General features: G+C 48.5%; 1 protein-coding gene across 1 annotated transcript in view; it reads right to left on the bottom strand.

Annotated features, from left to right (window-relative positions):
• Nucleotides 1–26,495, bottom strand: part of tenm4 (teneurin transmembrane protein 4) — a 213,317-nt gene that overhangs the window by 50,245 nt on the left and 136,577 nt on the right. Inside the window, exons 15-22 of the mRNA XM_064301632.1 lie at nucleotides 23,867–24,052; nucleotides 20,675–20,701; nucleotides 17,680–17,826; nucleotides 15,828–16,044; nucleotides 10,205–10,324; nucleotides 5,039–5,300; nucleotides 2,148–2,429; nucleotides 1,157–1,286 (exon numbers count right to left, since the gene is read on the bottom strand). Coding sequence (XP_064157702.1) covers nucleotides 1,157–1,286; nucleotides 2,148–2,429; nucleotides 5,039–5,300; nucleotides 10,205–10,324; nucleotides 15,828–16,044; nucleotides 17,680–17,826; nucleotides 20,675–20,701; nucleotides 23,867–24,052 — 1,371 coding nt within the window. The remainder of the gene's footprint in view (nucleotides 1–1,156; nucleotides 1,287–2,147; nucleotides 2,430–5,038; nucleotides 5,301–10,204; nucleotides 10,325–15,827; nucleotides 16,045–17,679; nucleotides 17,827–20,674; nucleotides 20,702–23,866; nucleotides 24,053–26,495) is intronic.

Below are 26,495 nucleotides of genomic sequence, written 5' to 3' on the forward strand. Positions count from 1 at the left end.
CTTCTCCAGCCACGCCCACCACGTGGCCACGCCCCTCACGCCCGCGCTTCCTGCGTGCAGTCACGCCTCATTTCCTGCGGTAAGGCCCTCCTGACAAGCGCTGGCTCAGCGCTAGCACTGTGCGAGCGACACAGCGGCGGTGGCTTTGGCTTCAACCGTCCGCTCCGCCACTCAGAACCAATTCACCAGAAATAGGAAAATGGGCCTGTTTGTGCCCATCAGAGCCAATGGCAGAAAACTCGGATCCCACAAAATAAATAACAGCGTGTTCTGGCCAGAAAATGGCAGAGAGCCATTACAGGGAGGACAGTTACTGAAGCTGCTCGCATTCCCCGCACCCCCGGTGAAGCCACTTTACCTCAAACAAGTTTTTTAGGCGAAAATAAGGCACTAGTGCGCCAACCGACTTTCATCAGGAAATCTGTCAATCCGACATACATCTTACTTAGGAACATCAGTTGTTTTGCTCTTTAAGAGGAAAGCAAACATACACATAGAAAATGACCTTTTGGAAGGTCTGAAAGACACATTCTACACCACACAGACAGCCTGGATGCTTATATAAAGAGTGTCAAAGGATTTAGTAAGGCTTTCTATGACTGGTCTTTTATCATTCATAAGCACTACATAGCACCTGCACAAGCACTATACAGCCATTCATAAATGCTTCTGTCTATAACCACAAAGTTAAAACAAGGCGTGTGTAAGGGGGTGATTTTCCCATGGCACACCGGTGACAAAGACCATGCCTATCCACAGGCACTGACATAAGCATTTATGAACGTCTGTGTAATGCTCTTGAAGAAATTAGCCGTTATGAAGCTCTTACGAAAGACCATTCACAGTGTTATGAAATATTTTCCTAGATTAGGAAATGAGTATGCAGTGTCAGTATGTGCAGTACGGTACTCAGCCTGTACAACATTAATGTTCATGTTAATGGGAATCCGAAATATAATTCCATTTCAATTCAACTTAAATCAAATAAATGAACTGAAGAATCCTCATAGAAAATTATGGACATTTTTACAATTAATAAAATTAATTTTAGCTGAAATGGTTTTAATAGTTTTAGCGGAATTGAGCCCTACTTTCCTGCCAAGGGGAACCTGCTGAGTAAAAGGGGGCAAAGCGCCGGGCCGCTCGGAGGACTGACCGCTCTGGATGTTCAGGGCGTGGTGTTTATCCAGGGACCAGCCCCCCAGGTGTGACGCGCTGCTCTCGTAGCCCTGCAGGACGGCCGTCCGCTTCTCCCACAGAATGAGGTCGGGACACGACTCGTACTCGTCCCCAGAATGCAGGGGGAACACGCGCTCCCTCACCTTCCACCGAAACGCAGAGGGGAAAACCACGCCATTGGTTCTTTTCATAATCCGTTCAATCCAGTTTGTCAGACCCAACTGCCATGCTAGGAAACTGACTGAGGTTTCCTCTGTCAGTTTGGGAGAGCCCGAACAAACACGCTCTCTAAAACTCTCTAAAATAGGATGTGAACACACAGCTTGTGCAAGCAGACTGTAGGTGCTTAACTGACCAGCAGGGGGCACTGGCGCAGAAACAGAAAAGGACACCCACTGACTGAAGGCCCACACATACCAGATTTAAAAGCAGGCTGTGGGGCTCAGCCACACACGAGCACAGTACTTTAAAAGATGAGCCCAGCAGCCCCTCATTTGGTCAAAACTATCATTTTGGGGCTGAGTGGCTCATCTTGTTACGGCACTATGGATGGGTCCTACAGTCTGGTGACTGTTAAGGCTCTGTTCCAGTGCATGGATGGGCCCCATGGTCTAGCAGAGCCATTTAAACTGGCTCTAGCCTCACAACGGAATGGGAATTAGCTGGGATGACCTCTCATTGCACACTAAAAACCCCCTGCTGGTCAATTAGGTACCCGCAAGTTCATTGATTGAGCTTCACATGAAGCGTCTGCCTCCAACTGATGTTGGAGCGACTTGCAAACTGCGATAAGATGTGGCAGCTGACATCACATGCTGTGGAGGATCGCATGTTTATCTATCCTACACTCTCCCGAGTCGATGACAGAGGCTGTGGTGCGCGCTGGAGCACGAGCGTGACCGGACACTCCGAACGGGGGCGAACAGGGGGGTAAAAGGCACAAAGATAAAATAATAAAAACTATCCATCCACCCCTTCTCACCAAAAGCTTCGCACAGCCCGTAGACCTTCTGGCTGTACACGTCCGTCTTGTCCCACAGGAAGTGGTGCGAGAGGTTGGGGGTGGCGGCGAACCACTTCCTGAAGAGGCGTCCCTCTACCGCCACCATCAGATGCACCTTCATCAGGTTGAAGGGGATGGTGGCGTGAGTGAGGGTGATCTGCAGGACCGACTTGTAGCCCGGGGTGCGGCTGCTCAGGTAACTCAGCCGAACGTCTGTCCCCGGGATAGGGATCTCCTCCTGCAGAGTCTGGGGATGGGGGCGGGGCATGACACAGCAAAGCCAATCATACACGACTGCCTTACCAGAATGTCCACTGATTTGCATCATGGGAATTGTATTCTTCTATTTATAAATAACTAGTGCGAGAACTAAACTACTCAGAACTGAACCTAATTATTTTGTAATTATTTTGTAATATTTTGTAATTATTGTGTTTGTACTTATTTTCTACATACTTAATAAAAATGTGTAAAATGTCTAGTCTACGACCAGCAGGGATTCCCATAATGCTTCTATCAGCAGTGTAATTACTTAGCTTGAATTCATTATAATTTATTATGGGAGCAAACACTGTAGGACACCCTATTGTATTTCCTAGTGCTATTATATTCTCTCTTCCATCATTTCTGTCAGTTCTGGCAAAACCACCTGGCCGGCTCTTATGGATCTTGGCACGACTGACCCAAACAGCAAATGACAAACTACAGTGGTTTGACTTATCTGGTATTTATTTCAATGTTGGGGTTGGAGCCCTTGGGTTTAAAACAGCTATAAGGATTGCTTCGCCCCAGTATTTGAAACAAAACAACTGTGTGTGTGTGTTTGTGTGTGTGTCTGTCTTTGCGTATGTGTATGTATGTGTGCGTTTGCGTGCATGTGTGTGTCTTTGCGTATGTGTATGTCCATGTGCGTATGTGTGTGTTAGTGTGTGTGTGTGTGCTGGCACGTGTGTGCGCGTGTTAGAGTGTGTGTATGTGTGTGTGTGTGTTAGTATGTGTGTGCGCATGTTAGTGTGTGTGTGTGTGTGCGTGTGTTAGTGTGTGCATGTGAGTGTGCGTGTGTGTGTGTGCGCGTGTTAGTGTGTGTGTGTGTGCGTGTGTGTGTGCGTGCGTGTGTGTGTGCGTGTGTGTGTGTGTGTGTGTGTGTGTGTGTGTGTGTGTGAGAAAAGGCATATCGCTGCAGGTCGTTCTTCACAAAAGCTGCAGCCCCTATACACACTCCAGTGTTGAATGGGAGGAGAGGCTGCTGAAGACAGGCTCGCGTCCCTTAAGAGCAAAGCGCTTCAGAACCGCTGTCGACCCCGATGACCCACAATCCTGTGCACCTCTTAAGTCATATCACCGGTGTCACTGGTGCCCTGAGGTGGAAACGCACATCCATCGTGGACCAATTAAGGAGGCCATTTGCTCAGCTGGGTGAGAGGCTGGTCATGGAGGTACTTTGGTTACCCGCGACTTTTTGATTTAAACGCTCTGATTTAAATGCTCTAAAAGCAACCCTACGCGTCTGCTCGATTGATCAGAACGGACCCGTACAAAGACTCTGTGAAGCGATCGATGTCCCTGAGTGGGTTTGTGTGGGCTTAGGGTGGATGAAAGATGGTGTGGATATTAACTGACTGCCCATGCACATTGAAGACAACTTTCCGCCATTAATCTAGTAAAGTCCAGAGGAAAACACAACAATTAGAATGATAGACGCACAGAGAGAACTACAATAACCCTCAAAGAACAGAGCCACGACCCCTGACCTCTGACACCCGGTTCCCATCAACAGAGGAACCAAATGACGCATGACTGTTATTTTCCCTTGACACTTTTTATTTCTTTAAGAGATTAAGCCTCCATTCCCTCTGCAATGACCTACAGAAGTGACATGTCGCACACAGAACTGGTTTCCAGGAATCGGAATACAGTGAACTGAAATCCCAGCTGCGCCACTGAACTGGGTCATTAATCTGAGCGGGTTCAATGGACACAGTCAGCTATGTGAGGGTTTTCTCATGCAACTCTCTAGAATACGGAGTTGTGCAAAGCAAATAAAACAGGGAAAAGTAATTAAGAATTAAGAATAAAGACTAATACTAAATAAATCTGATTGATGCTTGTGTTTCACACATAATTCTCGCCAATACACCTGGATCAGGAAGCATTACTGTAATCAAACCTAGGACATAATGCGCTAAAAATATAAATCTGCAGATTACTCAAAATAAAAAAAACCATTTTCACATTTCACAGAATTTGCATAGGGATCGACAAGAGGGTTTCACATTCAATCTAAACAGTATTAAACCGTACACATTGCAAACAGGGCTAGCAGGTTAACCTGAAGGAAATGGAATTTATATCAGATATGTATCTGGCCCAGGTACGGCTGTAAATGAGTGCAAAAAAAAACACTCTTTTCATTTAAAAAATTTGAAGACCAACCTCTATAAATGTGCTTTCCCTTAGGACTTCATAATTTAAATATGACTTAGTAAATTTTTCTTGCCATTTTATTCTCCTCAGCATTTTTATTTATTTATTTAGTTTATTATTACTATAGTTATCAGTATTATTATGCCAGCGATGGGCTTCGGGTGGGTGACGGGTGGGTGAAGGCACAGGCGTGCGGGCCCAGGCGTGCGGGTCCAGGCGTGCGGGCACAGGTGTGCGGGCACAGGTGTGTGGGTCCAGGCGCGCGGGCACAGGTGTGCGGGCCCAGGTGTGCGGGCCCAGGCATGCGGGCCCAGGTGTGCGGGTCCAGGCGTGCGGGCACAGGTGTGCCGGCCCAGGTGTGCGGGTCCAGGCGTGCGGGCCCAGGCGTGCGGGCCCAGGCGTGCGGGCCCGGGTGCGGAGCCGGAAGCTCACCTGGATCTCGGGGACGACGGCGCCCCTCTCCGCGCAGGAGCCGGCGAAGGCGGTGAGGGGGGCGGGGGAGAGCGCGGGGCTGGGCCGGGCGAAGCTGCTCAGGTCACAGCTGGGGATGTCGTTCTCCTCGTGCCGCATGACGATGGTGTCCATGACGAAGAAGCGTCCCCACGGCAGCCACAGCGTGTGCTCCTGGGTGATGAACGGGGCGCGCTCGAACCTCAGCGCGATGGCCACGCCCCCGTTGCTGACCAAGTCAAAACTGAAACAAAAAAAATAATAATAATTGTAAGAGCTGGGAGGAATTAAAGCAGCTGCAGCCAGCTCACTTCTTCAACCCCGCCCCCCCCACCCAAATTTAAAAAAAAGAACATGCAAACCCTCACTCGCCTTCAAACATTAAAAATAATAAAAGCACAGACTTCTGCACTGAATCATAATTATGTGGTTGCCGCTATCGGTTATTCTTTAAATGGGTTTGAGTCTTAGCCCTGCGGTCAGCATGAGCAGCTAATTTGGACAAAGGGTCTCACTTCAAACGAGGCAGAGACGCAGCGTCCGTCAGAAGCATCGGAGCGCGCTGACCAGCGAATGCACTCACTGCGCGTCGCCCCGGATCAAAGCGTCCGCTAAATGACCAAAGCGCGCACTTTCGTTGGCGGCTCTCCCTAAAACCCTTAAAAATTCAGTCAAAACCGATTCAGTGATGCCATCCATCATTCCAGCGCGGGCTGAGGGGAAACGGGATCAAGGGGGGAGCGAGGGCCGGGGGGGGGGGGGGGTTGGGTTTGGGGGGGGCACATTTGTAAAGTACAGCAAGCTGCCCTTGAAAGCGGGGCGGGCGAGAAACGAGAGCGGGATCTTTCAGCGGAGAAACGCGGCGCCCGGCACGTTAGCCGTCAGTGCTAACGCCCTGTAATTATGCCCCCCCCATATCAGGGCTGAAGGGCCGGCCTGTGAGAGATCACTGTTTCGTGATGGGGGGGACTTAACCCTCACTTGCCTTCCATCCACCCATCCATTATCCATACCCGCCATACCCGCACTGGGGGTGCTGGAGCCTATCCCAGCATGCATTGGGTGAGAGGCAGGAATACACACAGGGCGCACACACCATTCACTAGCGCTTACGCTCCCCCGTTCCGGCTGAAGGGCCGGGCGGCGACGGGGCTGCGGCGCTCTCCGCAGGCGGGCTCGGCTCCTGCGTGACTCATTCACCCGCTGCCGCCATCGCCGCCTCGCGCCCGCCCGGCAACGACTGACGGCGCGGCAGCCGCTTTTTAACGGCCAATTAGCGGCCCGGTATCTGCGGCACCCCGGGGGGAGAGCCGCGCCCCCCCCCCCCCTTCCGGAACCCCCTTTCGCCGCGGAATTAGGGGCAGATCAGCGAGAGCGGGGCTGGTAATCCGCGCGCGGTAATGCCGCGGGCGTTCCCGAGGTGCGGAGCGTGGCTATAAAAAGCCAACCGTGTGGCGAGCCCTCATTGGCTGAGGCGGGGGGGGGGGGACAAAGGGCCACTCACGCCCTTGACGGAGGGAGGTGGGAGCGTGATGCCGGCAATGTCCTTGCGTCCCTGCGCTATCCTACAACTCCCCCAACCCACACACACAGGCACGCGCGCACACACACACACACACACTCACACACTCCACACGCACTCCACACTGCCGGGCTGGCTGGGGCCCCATTAAAACAAACCTCCGCTGGAAACAGCTGCAGCAGCCAATCAATAACAGAGCCAAAGGGAGCGATCAGTCACTACGGCAGCCTTCTTCCTGGGAGGCTAAACTTTATTACCGTTACCTACGGAGTTCAGCATCCTGAGGCCCGGAGGACATGCAAAGCAGCCACCGCGAAAACACTCCGTCACAAAATTATCATTTGAGCGCGTACTTCACCAAGCCCCGCCCCCACCTCTGCAGCAGTCCATAAGACTAACTGCGCCTGTGAAAGGCCACTGCAAATAAACAGATCTATCGTGAAATTTACACCTTGCTAGTTTTGGGGAAATAAATGGATTCAGCCAGAAGGCCCTGAGGTGGCTGTCGCTACGCCAGCTGGACAACACGTCAGCCAGCCCAAAGTTTTTTTCAAAAGGCAATTTTGACAGCTAATCCCTTTGATACAACCCCCTCCCCCCCTCACACATGATAAAAAAAAAAAACAGTGAGAGAGAGAGCTTGGCCAATTCTGAGTGGATGAACAGGTGCGTTTGTGATTTCACGCGGCACTGAAGTGGGTTACTGTGATTGCAAGGGGAGCTGCTGCAGACTGGGCACGTTCACAGGAGAAACTGGGAGAGCTGTGTTTACAGATACACTGGGGGTTAGGGATGAGGAGAACATAGAGTCAGAGAGACTGAGGGGGGAGAGATAGAGGGGGGACAGGTGGAGCGAGAGAGAGAAGCAAGGGAGGGGGACAGGGAGAGAAAGCGAGATAGGAGGACGAGGGAGCGAAATAGAGAAAGGCAGGGATAGAGGGGCGAGAGAGAGTGAGAGAAAGGGGAGAGAAGGGGAGAGAGAGCCAGAAAGCAATGGAGTGATGGGAAATAAAAGAGAAGAGAGGGGGAAGAGATATAAAAAGAACAAACTGTGAATGGATATGGAAAGACAGACTACAAGTGGAGTGATGAGAAAACTGGCTTGAAAGAGAGATGAGATGAGAGAGAGAGACACGAGAACAGAAAAAGGGCAGAAACTATTCTCTCTTTCAAAAGAGATGGAGGAAGTGAGAGAGATTACAACAGTGAGAGTGGAGGATCTTCCTCTGTCGCATTATCTTTGAAGATGGCGCTGACTGATATCGATGTTTGGGAGTAGGGGAGGCGCGAGAACATAGCTCTGACCGCTGCAACGCTTTATGACAAAGCACCGTCCTTCGACCATAAAAGGACTTCCAGGAGGCGCGTTTAAAAAAAGCAGGCTTGGGCTGGAGAACATTACAGTTTAATCTGACATGATTTATGTAGTAGGGGCAGAAATCTAAAAAAATAATCCTGTTTTTTTTTTCTTTATTCAAGAAAAAATACAAAAACATAAAGCCTGTAGTTGTGTAACAGCAAGAGAAGCAAGCTGGAGTCCTTGGTGAAAGACGAATGCAATTTTGGGCCCACTGGCAAGGGTCCAGTAAACAAGACTGTCCTGAAAATATGGATCTTCCCTCAAATTTACCATGATGGTTCCACTTTTGGAAATACTAGTCATCCATCGACAGAAATAACAAAAAAAAAAGGCTGGACTACCTTTTCTGGGAAAATACACAGCTTTAACACACTGCACGATGGGACAAATTAAGAGGCTATTCGTTTATCAATGTTATTGAACGCTGTGGAGCATTGCTTACGGCACGCAGTGAACTGCCTTAGCTCCAAGTGCGGGGTGCTACATCCCCTTTGATTTATTGTGTGCAAGTGGCTCCGGCTCATCCGAAACACCTGTGAAAATGCTACATTCAGCCCAGCTAGTGGTACCGAATGAAAATCAAAGCCTCTCTACTCCAAAGCTTGTCTTAAGCCTTCCCTTACAACCGAGCGGAAAATGCCTGTTGATGCGAACATGCCCACGCACATTCTCCTGCATGCATATTCACTGAATATTATTTTAAAAAATAATAAATAGAAAAGCATAATAATGAGGGTTCTGCCCTACACCAAATTTGCCCCGGGATCAGCTTTGCCAATTTAGCACTTCTGCTGCAAGCGACTCTGGCAACTTTTCTGGCTCGGTCAGCACCATTAAATCACAGAGTGACAATTCTAAGATTACTTTGCGGACTTGGACTAATTACCCCGCCCCCCAAACATACACACTCATACACACACACCTGCGCTGTTCATCTATTCATTACTGTCTCTGGTGCATGCATAACCAACTTAAATTACATCCTGAATTTATCTGCAAGCTCCCCCATTCCTCCTACTGTAACTAAATGAAACAGGATACTGACAGTTCAAAGGACGAACCATGGCGCATAAGAAATTATATATATACATACATATATATATATATATTTTTAAATTCATTAATTAATTTTTTTTTAACAAATATTGGGTCCACATGCTGGGATTTCAGTGAATAATTTGCAAGCACCACCCTCGGTACTTGTGCTGGCTTTAGCCAACCGGATTTGAACCCGCAGGCACTCCTGTTCCATTTGTTACACAGCTGGTCCCTCCAAATGGCACCACTTCACCTCAGCCTCTCCTCAACAGTGCCAACTGCACCAGCTCAAAGTTACACATTTTCAGCACTTAAGAGATATGAAAGCATACTTAATCTTTATGATCGAATTTGTGCGCCTACTGTACCAAGACACGGGAAAGCTTTAAAGTGCAGTTATTTTTTAGTATCAGCAGAGATGGCATTAGCTTTTTATGGCCCAGTTCAGAGAGCTATTCACATCTTTTAATGTGACTAAAGGAAACAAAAACATAATAAACACCAGGGTATCCAACAGACCGCAAGTCTGGAAATAAGATCAGTCACGTACAAACAATATGAATATGTAATGTGTTACTGTACAGACATCATCAGTGTCTTTGTGAATTAATTAGTCCTTTCCTAGGGGAAAACACATGGCTAGAGATGAAAACTGTAATCTCTGTGGCTAACCTTTGTAGCACTGCTCCCAGCAATCCAGCAAGTGAAACACAGCATATTGCATCAACAGGCGTTTGAAAAGCGTTTTGTGTGTGTGCACACGCGTGCTTGTGGTTGTTTATGCGTGCGTGCGTGTACTAAAAAGGTGACCTCCACTTTAAGTGCAATGTACCAGGCCTGAAGCTCTGGTGTGTCTGTAGGTCACTGATATCAGTTCATTTTGGGGGACGGAATATAGAACCTTGTAAAGGCTCCCGTTAACGGTTTAAGGACAGATCATTTTTATCATTTCAGTGCTATAAATTGAGGGCTGGATTTGTAAACTTTATATACGAGCAAAAAAAAAGGTAAATGAGGATGGGGGTGTGTTTGCCAGGTTGAGGGGGGTTAAAAATGTGTGTGTTTGGGGTTGGGTTGGAGTGTTAAGAGAGGACTGAACAGGACTGAAATTCTCTGTGGTTTTGGTGAAACACTGTGATATGAGTAAAAAACACCGCATAATGTAAAAACTGCATTAGCAACGTGCCCCTGGGCAAGGTCGGGGCCAGCTCTGAGCGGACCATCTCACCTGCCGTCCTCTCTGGTGATGGTGTAGCCGTAGGCGGGGTTGTTGATGAAGCTGATGTTCACGCCCACCAGGGGGGTCCTGTCCGAGGTCACCACCTGTCCCCGGATCACACAGGCGTGGCTGAGGAGAGGGACAGACACATCCAGTAATTAAACCTCGTCATGAGAGTACCACCCCCTGCTGGCAGATGGACGAAACACATGCGCTGAGCGTCGTTTTTTTACGATTCAGGGGACATTTCTATTGTATTCAGTTGCAACAAAAGTTAAAACAATGTTAGGGCAACTATGTGCTGTAGTGCCACTTCTGTGATGTCAATAATCATTTTAGGGAAATTACTCTGGAATATTTTACCTGAAAAGATGTACACACTCTTTACTATACAATGACTAATGTCTTTTCTGTAGCACGCCCAAAATATACCAACAGGCACAAGGAAAACAGCTCTGCAGCTCCCAAAGACGCCATAAACGGAGAGGATGGTTCATAATTACAGCTAGCATATCAGAGCTAGGAGACCCTCCACTGGGGCGGGGAGCTGGTGTGACGGCTGGGCTTGATTTGAATCAAAAAGCAGAAAACTGCCCTTCCTTTCAGCTTACACTGCGCACAATGGACCCGCGGAGGATTCCCAAGACTCTGAAAGATGAGGCGAGTTTACAAGATTCTGTACAAATTAAAAACGAGACCTTAAAATGGTCCTTCGTCATCTAATCGCAAAAAACTACAAACACAAATGGATTTTATGTACACTTGTGGACTGTACTAAAAAAGCCAAGTCCATTTATGCATTTTAGGCTTATGGGACATTGCCTTCTATCAGCAACACAAAGTAGCTCATTGCTATGCACGCCGTGGTGTGGATGACGTTTCAGCTCCTTAGCTCCAAGAAACAACATAATGTGACGGTGCTTCACCTCTTCAATTAAACCTGAACCACAGTGATTGTGAGATCCATTGTATGCAACATCAATTAAGGTTTTTTTTTTTTTGTGCCCCAGAAACAAAGCACGCCATTTGCTCGATTTGCCCCCTGCTCATTCTCTGTCTCCCCGCCCAGGAGCCAATTAACACTGGTCTTGTAAGCAGGTGCCCTTTGTGATGTCACAGTGCCCTTACTGGAGGCAAGATCATTCACCTGCAATATCCCAGTCCCCGGGAAACGTGCTTAATGCTAATTTAGTCCTATTTTTCTCCCTTCAGGACACCTTGGCTGAGTGCTATTACTTTGTAAAAATGGCAGAGACGGTGCACAGACCCACGGCTGTGAGATGAGGCTCCATCTCTGTTATATTTACTCTGCATTACCTGAGGAGCAAACACATGCTGCCTTGCCTTTTGTTGCATTTAATTATTCATGCTGTCAGTTTAATTTAGAAATTCCTATTTGAAAGGTGAACTGTGGGTGCCTCTGTGTGTGTGTGTGTGGGTGTGCTGTGTGCTCAGTGTGTGATTGTTGTGTGTGCGCGTGTGTACGTGCGTGTGTACCTGGAGGACAGACACACAGGAACTCTCTTCCCTGCCTTATCAAACCCCAAGGGGAGGGGATTCACTGCTGTCGAGACAAATGATTTAAATATTGACATCAAATACAGCGGGAGCCAGAGCTAGGAGCCGTGAACACACCGCTCCAGAGACTTCACATCGGGCGAGATTACCGAAGCAGCCACGGCACGGAGACCCAGCCCAAATCCTCAAACAAATGCGATGTTTACCTTCCTGCCTGGCCTGTCTACTCGGTCAAAAAAAATTTAAATAAAAAATAAAAAAAAGGATGGCACCACCGCTTTTTTAAAATGACACCAACACGGCGCCACCGCAGCAGCGCAGGACTGTTCAGCGGGCGGCCTGTTCTGCACAACGGCACCCAAACAAATCACACTCATCTCCAGACGCCAGGCGGCTGACCGACATGTGCACTGCGACCGTCTCGCGAACACGACAAACAAACAAGTCTGTTTTAACAACAACAACAAAAAAAAAAACATAAATCCAGCAATGCAAACGTAACAAGTGGGCCGATGAAGACCAAACAAACACGTCACAGCCTGTTACAGTAAACTGTGAATGTGGCCCTGGCGTCCCTTTTTTTTTTACAGTCTTTTCTATGTAATTATGGTCAGGTAAACGGAATCTAATGAAATGCCACCCCGAACCTCAGCCACTCCAGGTGAAGGAAATATGCATTAGCCAATTAGTGCACGCGCTCAGCGTCAGGAAACGGGCTACTTAACGCGAGCGCTGCTTGAATCCGAAGGCATTTTATGTACTCCCACACTTCGCTCGGTGTTAAAGGAATGAGCTAAGGAATAATGGAACTCGTTTAAAAGACAAGTGCACGCAGACCTTACTACTGATGACTTAAAAGGCCTGCTGACAAACAGGTTGACGGGGTTGGATACGAGTCCGTTTGAGAGCTCTGACTGGCGAATGCCGTGTTGTCAGCGCTCCATGTTTGCTAAATACGATGCATGAGATGAGCTATATGTGTTGAGCCGCATACACAACGTGTCGTTTGCTGTGTATGCTTTATGTGGTGCTATATGCTGCTATGTGTGCTCTATCTGCTCAAAGTGTCGCTGTGTGCTTGCTGGGGACTTAATGATGGTTATTAGTTGCTGTGTATGTGCTATCATGTCATGACCTGTGTTTTATGTTTTTCCATCGACTTGCCCGGGCACTACAGTTGAAAATTAGCCCTTACGGCTAAATCTGAATATTTTGACATTATGTTTATTAATGTGCATTAAGGTCCCTCCTTTTAAATAAATAAACTTGTAAACTAGAATTAAGAGCAAACCACTGCAAAATAGTCAGTAAAATAACTTCTAAAATAGTTAAATCGACTAATAGAGTCGATTTAAATCTTGACAAAGTCAATTCAACAGAGTGAGACCAGTAGACATGTCCTATCATGTCTGATTTGGCATTGAGGAGTCATGTGACTGGGCCTGTGGGCTTCACCGGTTGCTGTAGGCCATGTCATTGGCCCGCTCCTTGTGGTAAGACAGCAGTGACAGCAGTTCAAACAGCACCAGCAGCAAGAGGAAGTGGTAAGTCAATCAATAAGGGCAGAAGAGACGGGGGGGGGGGATGGGGTGGGTGAGGGGGTGTCTGTGTTCCAGCGAAGACTCGGGCTCCGATCTTACCCAGGAGCCTGTTCTCTGCCCCAGGTCCCTGATCATAACTGCTCCTATTGGTCGGCGGGATTAACAGTCATAAATAATGAACAATCAGGGAGGTTTTCCCTCTTTTTCAGGTGAGCTGAGGTCTTTATGTTCCCCGGTTCAGCTCCGCCTTTTCTCCTTAATTTATTTATGAATCATTTTATAACAAGAGAGACCAGACACACACACACACACACACATGCGCGCAAGCACACACACACGAGCATGTATGTGTGATATGTGCGTGTATAAGAGAGAGTGTGTGTGTATGAGAGAGTGAGATCTGACTCTCTAAGTCTGTATAGTACAGCTGGGTGTGTGCATGCGCGTGTGTGGGTGTGTGTGTGTATGCACCTGCACGTGCGCAGGAGTATGTGTGTGTGCACGCGCGTGTGCGTGTGTGTGTGTCTGTGTGTGTGTGTGTGCGTGCACCTGCGTGTAAATGCATTGTGCGCGTGTGTGCCTGCGTGCATATGTATGTTTGTGCGTGTGTGGTTGCCCATGAGAGGGTGACCTGAAAGTGTGTTTGCGTGCGTGTGTCTGTGTGCCTGTGTGTGCGTGCACGTTTGTGCACATTTGCGCACGAGAGGGTGCACAGAAAATGCCCTGCCGGGATTTAACAGCACATGGCGTGAGGCGCAAACGCGTATGAAGGGAACGCGCTCTGGCTAATGACGCACGGGCCCTGGCCGAAGCTCTGAGACGCGTGACAAATTAGAGCGGAGAAGAGCATCCGCGGGAGAACGGGCACTTCACACACGCTGCTCCTCACAGGACGGACAGGCCATCAGCTACGCTGGGCTAAAAATAGAGCTACACCAACCCGGCACTTCTCTGGCATCCTATTTTCCAGCCTACGGGAAGAGGAAAAAAAAAATGAAATAAAAAAACCCTTCACAGAGACCAGGCTTCAGCATATAATGGGGTCTCTTGCCAAATGATCAAAACCCTCCTCTTTTTTTTTGATTGAGGTTTCTCTAAATTATTATTCCTGTGATTTTTTTCCCCTCTGCTTTTCTGAACAGAACCAGAAGTCTGTGTTCTCTTCGCTGTATTTCTCTATTTTTATTTTCTTTTTTGTGCGCGTGCGCGCATACGTGCGTGCGTGCGTGTCTGTTTGTCTGTCTGTCTGTCTGTCAGATGGGGGGATGAAGGATATCAATTATTTATTTAATTTATTTTTTAAAAGAGGGTGAGAGAAAATGTATCTAAGAGACACGCAGATGTAAATATGGTGCCGGGGAACGCGGGCCGCGATTAAAGAAGAAAAAAAAAACTACGACAGAGAGGGAGAGGCACCCCGATCTGACATGGGACTCGGTGAATATGATAATATGACAGCCTCTCTGATACCAGTCCTGAGGCTGTATCTCTCTCTCTCTCTCCCTTCCTCCCTCGCTCTCTCTCTCTCTGCCTGCTAAGCAGTGCAGAAACCATGCAACTAATATGATTTAGTTTTTCTTATTTATTTATATATTTATATGTGTGAATATCCCAAAATCTTTCTTCTACCCCCTTTCCTCTGTACGACTGCATGTTGTGTCTACCTGTCAGGCCCCTGCTCCCGTCATTACAGTGACAGGTGACACCGGCATGTGTTTACAGAGAACAGCATCAATCTCCATACACCTTCTGGGTTTGGGTTGGACACATTTAGCCTTTATACTGCAGATAAGCGCTGTCAGAACCAGTGACTGGGTGGCACGACACTGTGGAAGTACAAAAACTTTCACTGGGTTTTTTTTTTTTTTTTAAATAGTTACCTACCGATTCCATGAATCTTCAGATAAGAGTCAAGCTCTGACTCATTTTTAAAAGGCAACTGAAGCAAACAGAAAACAGGTTTTCAGAGTAGTCGCTGTTGCCCTTCAGGTAAAATGTGCTTCACCATTTTAAATAAAGAGCAGGCTTTTTATTTAAACGTAGCATTATTACTGACTATACTTTAATGACTTGGACTCAGCGGTAACCAACTGAGGTTAGACATAACGCTGTGCCGCTGTGATTTTCTTACTTTTTCATTGCTTATGATTTACAAAAAAAAACTGCTTATGATCGGTGGTATTCTACATATTATTCTCTGTCTGTTGCGTCAAAGAAATATTACATAAAAAATTGATAGCCTAAGTGTCTTGACTTAAACCATGGGAACCCTGCACTGTTTGTAAATGGCAGGAGATGATGCATTAAGTGTGGGCTATATGAAGGCTATAAGGGAATCAAGTGTCTTGTGACAGGCAGCCAAGGCTGGGGGGATCACTTCCATTTCAGTTCAGCCAATTTAGGAAATGAATTCGAAAATAAATCTAATTTGAAAATGTTCTACAGGGGGAATCTTGAGTTTAATAAAGTGCATTTGAATTCATTTCATTTCCTGAATTGGTTGATCCGAGATGGAATATTCGCGGAACCCTGGCGGGCGGGCGGGTGGGGTCCTGGTTTCCGGGGCAACTAACCGGCCTTGGAAGGGGTTGGCCCCGGGGATGATGTGCGTGCTGTCCCTGCCCACCAGGAAGCGGACCCGGTCGTAGAAGCTCTGCAGGTTGCTCTGCGTGGAGGGCGTCTGGGTCTCCTGGATGATGTCCAGCGGGTCCGGAGAGCCCACGCACAGGGAGGTCACGTGACAGGAAGCCTGGAGACAGCAGTCCGGGTCCATGCAGTCCACAAGGCCATCTGTACAGGGGGAACACGGGAGGGTAAAACTCACCAAAAGCCCCACAGACAAAATCACAAAATGCCCCCCACCCCTGGCAAAATCACAAACTGCCCCACAGACAAAATCACAAACTGCCCCTCAGGCAAACTCACAAACTGCCCCTCAAGCAAAACTTGCCAGCAGCTCCTCAAGCAAAAATCACTGACTGTCTCTCAAACAGCCTAGACATTAGCTAATACTTGCAAAAACTGTGGATGTTCCAGAACATTCTGCACCAAGAGCTTTCTCGGCACAGTTCCCTTGCCGTACCACATACACCCCTGCGAACTTGTGAAATTATTTATCGTGTTTTCCAATTCATAAAAGGTAGGGCTACAACTGAGTGCACCTACCACCGGTAGCAATTACTCATTTAGAGAAAAAGAAAAAAGGCAAAACAATTTTTAAGCGTTATAAAGAGCCATGTCCCCGGGAGGATAGCGGCCGTTAGCAGCTCTGGCTTTGAATGGCTCCGTCCCCTCGACAAATCCAGCCAGAACAGTTCAAACGCCGCACAGCAGCTGCGGAGAGTACCCTTCCTGGGATGAACTGGGTCGCTAGACACCGCTCTCTGCGTCCTATCTGGTCCGACGGAAGTTAAAAATATCCGCCCTGTCGTGATTTAGTCAATCCCCCTGTAGGGGGGGTTTTAACATCTGAGCCGCCGTAGGTCTGGTTCTTTGCACAGTTCTGGGCCGATAAACTGACCCTCTATAAATAAAGATGAGCCAGCGCATAATGCTGGATTTATTTTTTTTTTTTTCTATTTAAAGAAAAAGAAGGCAGTCAGTGGCATCATCTTTAGAGCAAACGGTCTTTCCCCAGTGAAGCGCGAGCTGTGACCAGCACTCAGAAGGTGTTGAAACCCTTCAGCCAGACGCCGCTGTACGGAATGGGCGCCCGAGATGCTTTTCACAAGCTAGCCCTGCGAATCCTCACACAGCTCCAGACCTGCGTTCAGCTTAAATCGGTAGAGTTCTCCAGAAAATGTCAAACGGTAAAATATAAGAGCACCTTCCGCTCCCTACCATGTTTGTCCACGATGACGCATAACAAGTGCCAAAAGAAACCCCAGCCAATTCCGTTTTCACCTTGTCCTTCAGTGATATTTAGAGCTTTGAACTGTAATAAATGAAGTACTGCAGAGCTACCTAATAATAAACAGAGAACACTTGTTTAACCAAACAAAACTCACTCCCCACTTTTGCAGAGTTCATGACTCTTTATATAGCAAACTGGCTCCACCATTTTGATCACACTTGAGAGAGCCAAAGACATGTCCATACTTACCCACATGAAGCAGTCAGGAAAGGAAAAAAAAAAAAGAAAAAAAGACAGACAAAAAAACCTTGCATATCTTTATCTGACATGGATTTCAAACTCCAGACCAGGAGGGCCGCAGTGTCTGCAGGTTTAACTCCAGACCAGGAGGGCCGCAGTGTCTGCAGGTTTAACTCCAGACCAGGAGGGCCGCAGTGTCTGCAGGTTTAACTCCAGTCCTGGAGGGCCGCAGTGTCTGCAGGTTTAACTCCAGACCAGGAGGGCCGCAGTGTCTGCAGGTTTTTCGGGCTCTCCTCGCCGTTGCGCGACAACGGCGTCCGACCGGTCCTCACCTGCGTCGTTGTCCTTGCCGTCGCTACAGGCCGTCTCCATGGACGTGTCACATCCGCTGCCCCTCCAGCCCAGCTGGCACACGCAGTACCAGCCGCTGTTACCCAGCGTGCATCTGCCATTACCGCTGCACAGGCCGGGGCAGCCCTCTGCACCAGCAAAGACAAATAAACAAGGTTATGTTGGCAAATGATTTAAACACTAACAAGCAAATAAGAGAGCTAGCCCAAAACACAGACAACACAATGCTGGTAAGAGACCAAGATGTGTAACAGTAAGAGGAAATGGAGGCTGTTTACATCTACAGTTGGGTCCGATGGCAAAGATACTATACTACCCAAAGATGCCCAAATTTAAAGACACTTTCCCACAGCAATTTGGGAGAGGAAGTAGGAAGTGGAGGAAGTGGTTTAATCGGATACGCGAGTTTCTGAATCTTCTGTTGTCATTCCCTATTGAAACAGAATCAATGAGCAGGGATTTATCGCGTCAGTATTTCCTCATTAGTAAAGCAGACTGTGCCCGTAACACTGAGAGACAAAAACCTTTTTTTTGTGTGGTAAGGCAGCGCTCACGCTCATTCTGAAAATCCCCAAAGTATGAGGATTGTATGGTTTTCCAAAGTAATGCACCCCTTTCTCTGCAGATAAAATTCAATCTATGCAGAGCAGTGGATGCTAAATTAGCCTTGATAATACCGAAAGCGTATCACAGGTCTGTCTGTCGAGGTTTAAGCTAAGTCAAAACAAGAGAAATGTACTAAGAAGAGTATTACTGATGCATTCGTTATTATTATTGTCATTATTATTAAATAGTAGTAGTGGTAATATCATTATTATTATTATTATTAGTAGTAGTAGTTGTAGTAGTGTTAGCAGTAGTAGCAGTAGTAACAGAGAGGTGCTGAAGTCACATGACCCCGAGAGTGAAAAAATCCAAAGCGACAAAGTGTGGCTCAGAGTCTCCTCTTCCCAAGGACAGAGATAAGGGCGGCTTGTTTTTCATCCCACCCCCTCCTTCGCCAGTTATCTGTTACCTTCCGATCCGATCTTCCCCCTCGACGCAAACAGAGAAGAACGCCCCCCCCCCCCTCCCCCGATCCCCCACCGAGTCGCGTTTTTACATTAGAGAGGCGGCCGGGGTGGGGAACTCTCCTTCTGCCCCCGTTCTGTCAGCCGGGACGGTAGCGGGGGCGGATTCGTGGGGTGTGGGGGGCGTGGAGGAGGAAAGAGGTCTGACGGGGCTGGGCCCGGTCTCTCTGAGACCCAGCGGCCGCCTTACCCAACACACCGACTGAAGATGCCGAACACAGCGTCGTTTTCAACACTTCACTCGGTGGTACAGCAGCAAGGGCTGTGCGCAGTGCTTAGCCTGCTACTCTTCAAAAAAAACGAGGCAACTCAGAGAGAAAATGCTGCTGGAGACCAGGGCTGCCCAGCCCCATTCCTGAAGATCTACCGTCCTTGTAGGCTTTCACTCCAACCAAAGCGCACCTGATTCTACTAAATAAAATCTCTAGCTGTTGAACGAGGCGTGCTCTGTTAGGGTTTGAGTGAAAGGGAATCTCCAGGAACAGGGTTGGGCAGCCCTGTGCTACCGAATAGCTGCTTGTTACTTCAGCACACGTAAGTCTGACGGATTGAAAACATCTCCAGATCAACAATAGAGGAACACGAGCGTGGTGAGGTTAACGCCCAGGGGCCCCAGTCTGCAGACCTGGGGGGGGGGGGGGGCCGCGGAGATCCACACCCCTGCAGCGGCACGATTGAAAGCTTGCGGGCACTGTGGCCCTCGAGGACAGCAGCAAGGAGCATGCCACACTGTTACAACAGTTCAAAGCTCAAATGGTAAAACCAGGACTGCCCTACTTCTGATACTGCTAACCGGCAGGTTTTCCCTCCCCCACCCTAGCAAAGAAGCCTCGTGATTAATGTGTGGCAGAGCTGGCTGATGAGACTTATTACAAGTATAGAAAAAATTAAAAACCTCTCTTCCCTTTTCTGTCTCTTCTCTTCCTCTACCCCACTCTCCCCCCTTTCCCCCCACTCCTTCTCTCCTTCTCTCTATCTCCCTCTCTTCTCTCGGCTGGCTGCGATGCATCTCCATTGGCGGCCCTCCGAAGAGAGGGCACGCCCGTCCAAAGAGAAGCCTGCCACGCCATGGCGGCTCCACTGGGGGCAGTGCCTCCCGCCGTGGGGCCGGTCCACTACCACGGACGAGGAAAGAAAAAGAGAAGCGCAAGCTCTCTCTCCCCCCCCCCCCCCCAATCCCCACTCCCCCCACCCCTCCACCTCAGCCCCTGAACCCTCTTAATTAGCGTGGATGCTGCTTCAGCACCTACTGGGCCCGGCTCCCAGCAGCGAGGTCATACATTATGCATGGCGCTAGTTAACTGAACCCTATCCACACCTCCCCCCCCTCACAGATCTGCAAGGGGAGCCACACAGGGGTCCCACCAAGGCTGGGCCACACAGCAGGGCGGCACAGTGCCCTCTCAGAGCGGGACAGGGGGGACACAGTCTCCCGCGAAAAGAGCCAGCGCTAATTTACTCTAACAAAAATAAATAAATTAAAAAACCGCTGGCAACCGCAGTACAGTCGGAGTCAATTTTCAGTCAAATGAGGAAATTAATTCGAAGTTCAGTTCAGGAATTGACAAAGAACAATATGCGCCATTTCCCAATTCGCCAACCGAGTCTGACTTAGTTTCCAGAATTGACTGAATACACCCCTACCCTGGAGACAAGGCACAGACTGGAGGCGCTGATTTCTTTTTAATCTCATTGTCCTTGGATTGTGGGGAAGGTGAGGAGGAGGAGGAAGAGGAGGAGAAGATGGTGTGTTAATGGCGGGGCGAATGAGGACTGGCAGATGTGAAGACGGACGGACTGGCGGACGTGAAGACGGATGGACTGACGGACTTAGTGAACGAGCCGAGCCGAGCCGGCTCTGGAGGGAGAAACCAAATATGAAGAGGAAGGAGGAGGAAGACCATACCTTTCACTACCTGATCCAGATAGTGAGCTTCGGGGAGATAAAAGACAACACATATAAGGGAGGGTTGGACAGTGCCACGTTCCGCTACAGACGGCAGACGGCTAGGCTGTGTTAGTCGGTTTACACTACAAAAGGGAGAGATAAGAACAGTCTTGAGACTGGCCGCATGCAGAGAGCGCAAAAACAAGCAAGGGAGGGAGGGAGGGAGGGAGGGAGGGAAGGAGAGTGTGAATGAGAGAGAGTGAGGAAGAGATGGAGGAAGAGAAAGATCATTTCAATACATTTCTGTTTACCAAGTCCAGGGATCAGCGGAAAATCCCGCTCTGCCAAAAGCATCGCCGCGTTTCATTGCTTTTCTGCAACAAAGGCAGATTGGATTCCGCAGCCTTTCAAATCCCTCGGACGACACCGGCCACGGTGAGCGCCGGCGAGCGGGATGCAGACGCCGATCCGCCATCGTCCGCACGCCCGCGCGCGCCCGCCCGCCGCCGAGCGCGGAGAACGCGGAGGACGACGCCCGCTAATCCTCCTTTTACACGCCCCGCATCACGGCCTGACGCGCGTCCTGCGTGTGACGCGTTTCGTTTTTCGTATTTCCCATCACACGTCGTGCCTCTTCCGTTATTAAACACTGAAATTCAGGCGGGACTGTGATCTTTTGCACTTTTAAAAGGACGAACACCCAGAGCCAGAGGAACTCCAAGGCGCGGAATCCACGTCAACATGACGCACATGACAGTAATATCAATAATGCACACGTGGAAGATTAAGCATGCAGGCTATTATTATTCACGAGGACTTCGCTTCAGCTGAATGGGTCCCTGCCAGCCTTCGAGAGAAATGATCTTTCTTCGGCCTAATTTTGGAACGAGCCGTCCTCGTAATGACCGAGACTCTTCTCCTTCATCAGCTCTTTCGCCTCTCTTCTTTTAAAGGTGTAGGGTTTCTCGTTTAGAAGATGTGCGGAAGGACGGTGCCACTTTCGCACAAGGCTCCACACCTCACAGGACTGTGATAAACAGTATGGTAATCTAGGACACATTACAGATGGAAACAAGAAGATGGCGATGACGAAGAAGCACTTCTGACAACCTGCTTCAGTGCATTAAAGTTCTTTGGGGAGAGGACAAAGTATAGGCAAAAAATGAAAAGAAAGGCAGCAAGAAGTTAGGCATTCTAGGAAACAGAGTTTCTTAAAGGCATAGTTCTAATTCTGGGATTTAAAAAAAATACGTTATTTCAGTTTTAGAGTATTTTTCAGATTGGCCCGGACAGTTTCCTTGTGATATGAAGGATATACTCAGTAGCGTAGTGTATTTTCTTGCTTTAAGCAACAAATACTCAAATGTTCCAGTACATGCCACTGTAAAGCTGACAGTTCATCACAACTTCTGTAAACATGTAAAACACCCTTCACCGCACAAAAAGCTGCCCGGATCAAAACATAGAATGAAAATAACAATGAAATAATGTACATTTAAAAAACTCCAGAAATTTAAATATCCCTTTAAGAGTGAGTGCTTTCATTGGACTTGGCCTTTCGATTTGTCTGCAGGAAGACGTATCTTTAGAAATGACACAAAGAACAAAAATCTAATGAAAACACGGACTTCAGGCAACAGCCCATGCACATTATGGATGTCTACTCTTATAGACATTGAATATGCATCAAAATATTGCATATGTGTGAGGTTTTTGGAAAAAATTTACACTGCAATATGTGAAAGCAACAGTAATAAGAATGTTTTACCATATATTGTGAAGTACCTTTAATTATTAAATGATTTATTTGAATGTAGTACTATGTATTCCATGTTCGTACGGACATGTACAAATGGATCGCACACACAGAGCTGCCAGACCTGTGCAGAAAATGGTGACTCGCACACCGCTATACGCTATGCTAAAAATATTCGGCTCAATCCATCCGCAGAGCAGTGTTAACTGAGCAGCTTAAGCTGAGCAGACGGTCGGAGAGCGGGAAAACCTGTGAGCTGTGCGCTTTTTTTTTTCTTTTTCTTTTTTTTTTTCCTGGCACTATTGCCCGGAGAAGTGGAGAGAATCGCTCGGTCCGCTCAGCGCAGACACGAGCGTGACACGCCTGTTCGTCACAGACGATGTTTTACACCAAACCGCTGAACCCTCGCACAAAAATAAATAAAATAAATAAAATAAAATGAATAAACGAAGACACCTAGCGGCGTGGTGACTGACAGGAGACGCGTGGTGACGGGCGATAAGCGCGTTGTGGGGGTTTCTGCGCGGTGCTGATCCCCGCGCTGATCAGCCGGACAGGTGGCGGCGCTGCTCACCGGTGCGTCATTCTGGACATTTTACGGGATTAAACCATGAGGCGGACAACCAGAGGCGGGGTCATATGAAACCATGGCAACCTCATACTTTTTCTAAGAGCTAGAAAGATGATAAATTAATAAAAACGCATTGAGCAGGAAATGCCCTTTCTGGGAGAAATTAAACGAGAGTTCTTGAGACCAAAAACAAGGCCCCTCCCCCTTTTCCTCCCTGGTCATGTGATATTGTAAAAGAACGCCGTTCCAGCCGCCGCACTCCTGTTTGCCTTTGAAATCAGCAAGCAAAAGGGAAAAAGAGGAGAATAGAAAGGGGAGGATGAGAAGAAGGGAGGTATGAAGGGAAACGGAGGCACGCCATAAACAACCACACGCATCCCACATAGATCGTGTCAAGCCTCAACCCACAACCCATGCCATGCCACACAACCTCCGCAAATGCATCTGAGCATGCTCCCACTTTATCACCCCAAACGCGACCCCAGCGCTGCCACCACCCACCCACACACACCACACACACACACCACACACACCCACCACACACGCACCATGCACACACACACACACACACACACGCACCATGCACACACACACACACTTACACACACACACACACACGCACCATGCACACACACACACACACACTTACACACACTCATACACACATGCCCACACTCCACACACACACTCATGCACGCTTGCACACACGCACACACACACACACTCACACGTACACTCACACACACATGCACACGCACACACAGACGCACGCACGCACACACACACACACGTAAATACACACCACCCACAAACACAAACTCAGACACACTCTTACTAACACATACACACACACTCACACACACACACACACTCTCTCCCGTACCGATGGTGCAGTGCTCTCCGTTCCAGCCGGGGCTGCACTCGCACTTCCCCTCCTTGCAGGTGCCGTGCTCGCTGCAGCGCGGGTGACACGCCCTCTGCTCGCAGCCCACGCCCATCCAGCCGTCGTCACAGCGACAGGAGCCCGCCACGCAGATGCCGTGGCCGCCACAGTCCGCCGCACAGATCTCTGTGGGAGAAAGCCGGGGAATGGGGCAGGGGTGGGGGGGGGGAGAGACAGCCAGGGAATGAGGGGGGGGGGGGGAGAGACAGCACGTGTGAAGAAAAGAGATCATTCACAGGCTTATTGTGAGGGTGAAGCCGCCACGCTCCGCTACCTTGTCTGATGGCGGCTGAAAGGAAAATTCCTGCACCTCACAGGGGCGATTCCCCCCTCTGACAATACAGATCTAATAAGGCCATTACAATGGACGGACACCGGCTCTATGGGCCCGCGCTGACCCAGGCCTCCGTCCGCCTCCTGTGAAAAGACACGGGAGGGAGGAGGAAGGATGGAAGAAAGGAGAGAAGGAAGGAGAGACGCGTCCAGGCTTCGCTTTCAGAAGCACGTCAGATTACATTACACGCTTAATCGCAGAAATCCGAACCCACAATGAGGTGAAGGCTTCACAATTAACTTAAGTCAAGGGGTCAGCAGCAAATTGTAACGTTCTTTTTTTTTTTTCCTCCAATGATAATTAGCACAAAAACCGCACTGCAATACAGGCTGTCACAACTTGACCGCGGCCGTCCCGAAAGCAATGTCTACTGATCACCCTGCGAACAATCGCAGCCTGACATCCCCTGAAACACAGACAGTGGGAAAAACAGAAAATAAAAATAAAAATACATAACTAACAAAAGACTGGTGAACCGAGACATTCGTATAATAAGCATAAACGCCGCCGCGCTTGCCACAGACATTTCCCATGATGCATTGCTGGATCTCGCTGGCTGAGTTTCAGACAAAGTCTAAAGAGACAAACGGTAGCTTTGCACCGTTGGCTGATCTTGGCCACACTGCTGGTTCAGTCAATTCAAGCCCACTAATGAGTCAATTACAGTTTATCCAGCAGTCTTTTGTCATTGTTAGAAATTAAATTGAGTGAGAGAAAGTCTTTCTGGAAAGATATAAAGAAACATCTCTCCCTCCCTCCCAATTATTGGACGAGCCTTTCTTGAATTAGGCAAATTGTGTGCAGATTGACATGCAACTTTCCAATTAGAAGCGTCTTAATAATATTCCACTCAGCAGCACTGAAAATAGTCCAGGTTTCACATGCACACGCACATGCACACACCCCTCTCTCACACACACACTCACACACTGTGCAAACACACATGCACACTGTGCATAAACACACAGAGACAAACACACACACACTTTCCAGTACCGTCAAGGGAGTACAGGAGGAAAGGACGAGCTTGAGAAATGTGTAAGCGATTGTGATGATCAATGTACACTTATTGCACATCAATCAATAATTTATTTTGGGATAATGTGAGCCAGAGTTGCACAGCAAAACAACATTAATTCTTAAGCCTGACAATTAATGGGCACATTTAAGGGATTCAGCTTACTGTCACTTGGCTGTCAAATGGAAAAATGAGCAAATGTTCTGTGCACGTAAAAGACAGTAGGGGGTTACAAACCGAGGCAGATATTGATCCCTCCTAGTCTGTTCCCCGTGAGGAAGGAGAATTCCCCACGTGCACGGAGAGAGAGAGCTCAGAACACAGACCGTTCCCAGAACCGCACGCACAAACATACAAGAACACAACCGTTTAGCCGGGACTGAAGAGGAAGCAATGGCCAGATAGAATATTATGTGACAAGCGCTCGCGAAGACGATCTTCATTACAAGTGGTACAGTCTGTTCACAGTTGAATAGGCAGGAAGACTGCACTAATTAAGACAGTGGGTGTGATGATGTCACCATCATCACTGCTTTCACAGAAAGCTCTTGCTGCGTATGAAGGCTGGGGCAATGCCAAATTTTCCCAGCAAAAATCTGTCACAAAACTGGCTGCAACTTCAACTCGGTGTGAGTTATACTCTGGCTCGGAGTAATGTGGGAAGGTACCAATAGCCTTCTAGGAAATAAAAAATATACAAACCGAAAGTCTGTAATCTGAACTAAGCACTGTCTTATAGGCAGACATAAAGATCACTTCCATGTCAGCTAATAGGGAAGTCAATGCTTTTCTGACAGCGCCAACGTTTCCGGTGCAAAAGGAGCCATGAGAGAAGCAGGTGGCTGCTACACACTGCCGCTGCAGTCCTCCGGACCACAGGGGGTGCTGCAGGAGTTCAGAGTTCTCAAGCAGAACCCACCTCGTACAGCAGCGCCCTCCTCCCTCTACCACTCCCCCCCACTGCCGTAACCACGGCTACCACTCACCGAAACCCGGGTCGCCGCTGATCCACTGCTTGAAGCAACACGGCGAACGCGGAGCGACTACAGCTCAGTGTTCTCCCACCGACTGAGCGCGCTCCTCAAATCCCCTGGATTACCTGATAGGTCAGGCTGTCTAACAGTGACATGCCATTCACAGCACTAAATGCCAACCGTTCTCTGGCTTTATTGAAATCATTTCCAACATTTCCCTGTCTCTGGTATCGCACTTTGTTC

This window comes from Anguilla rostrata, chromosome 12 (genome assembly GCF_018555375.3).
Source record: "Anguilla rostrata isolate EN2019 chromosome 12, ASM1855537v3, whole genome shotgun sequence".
Classification (NCBI taxonomy): Eukaryota; Metazoa; Chordata; class Actinopteri; order Anguilliformes; family Anguillidae; genus Anguilla; species Anguilla rostrata.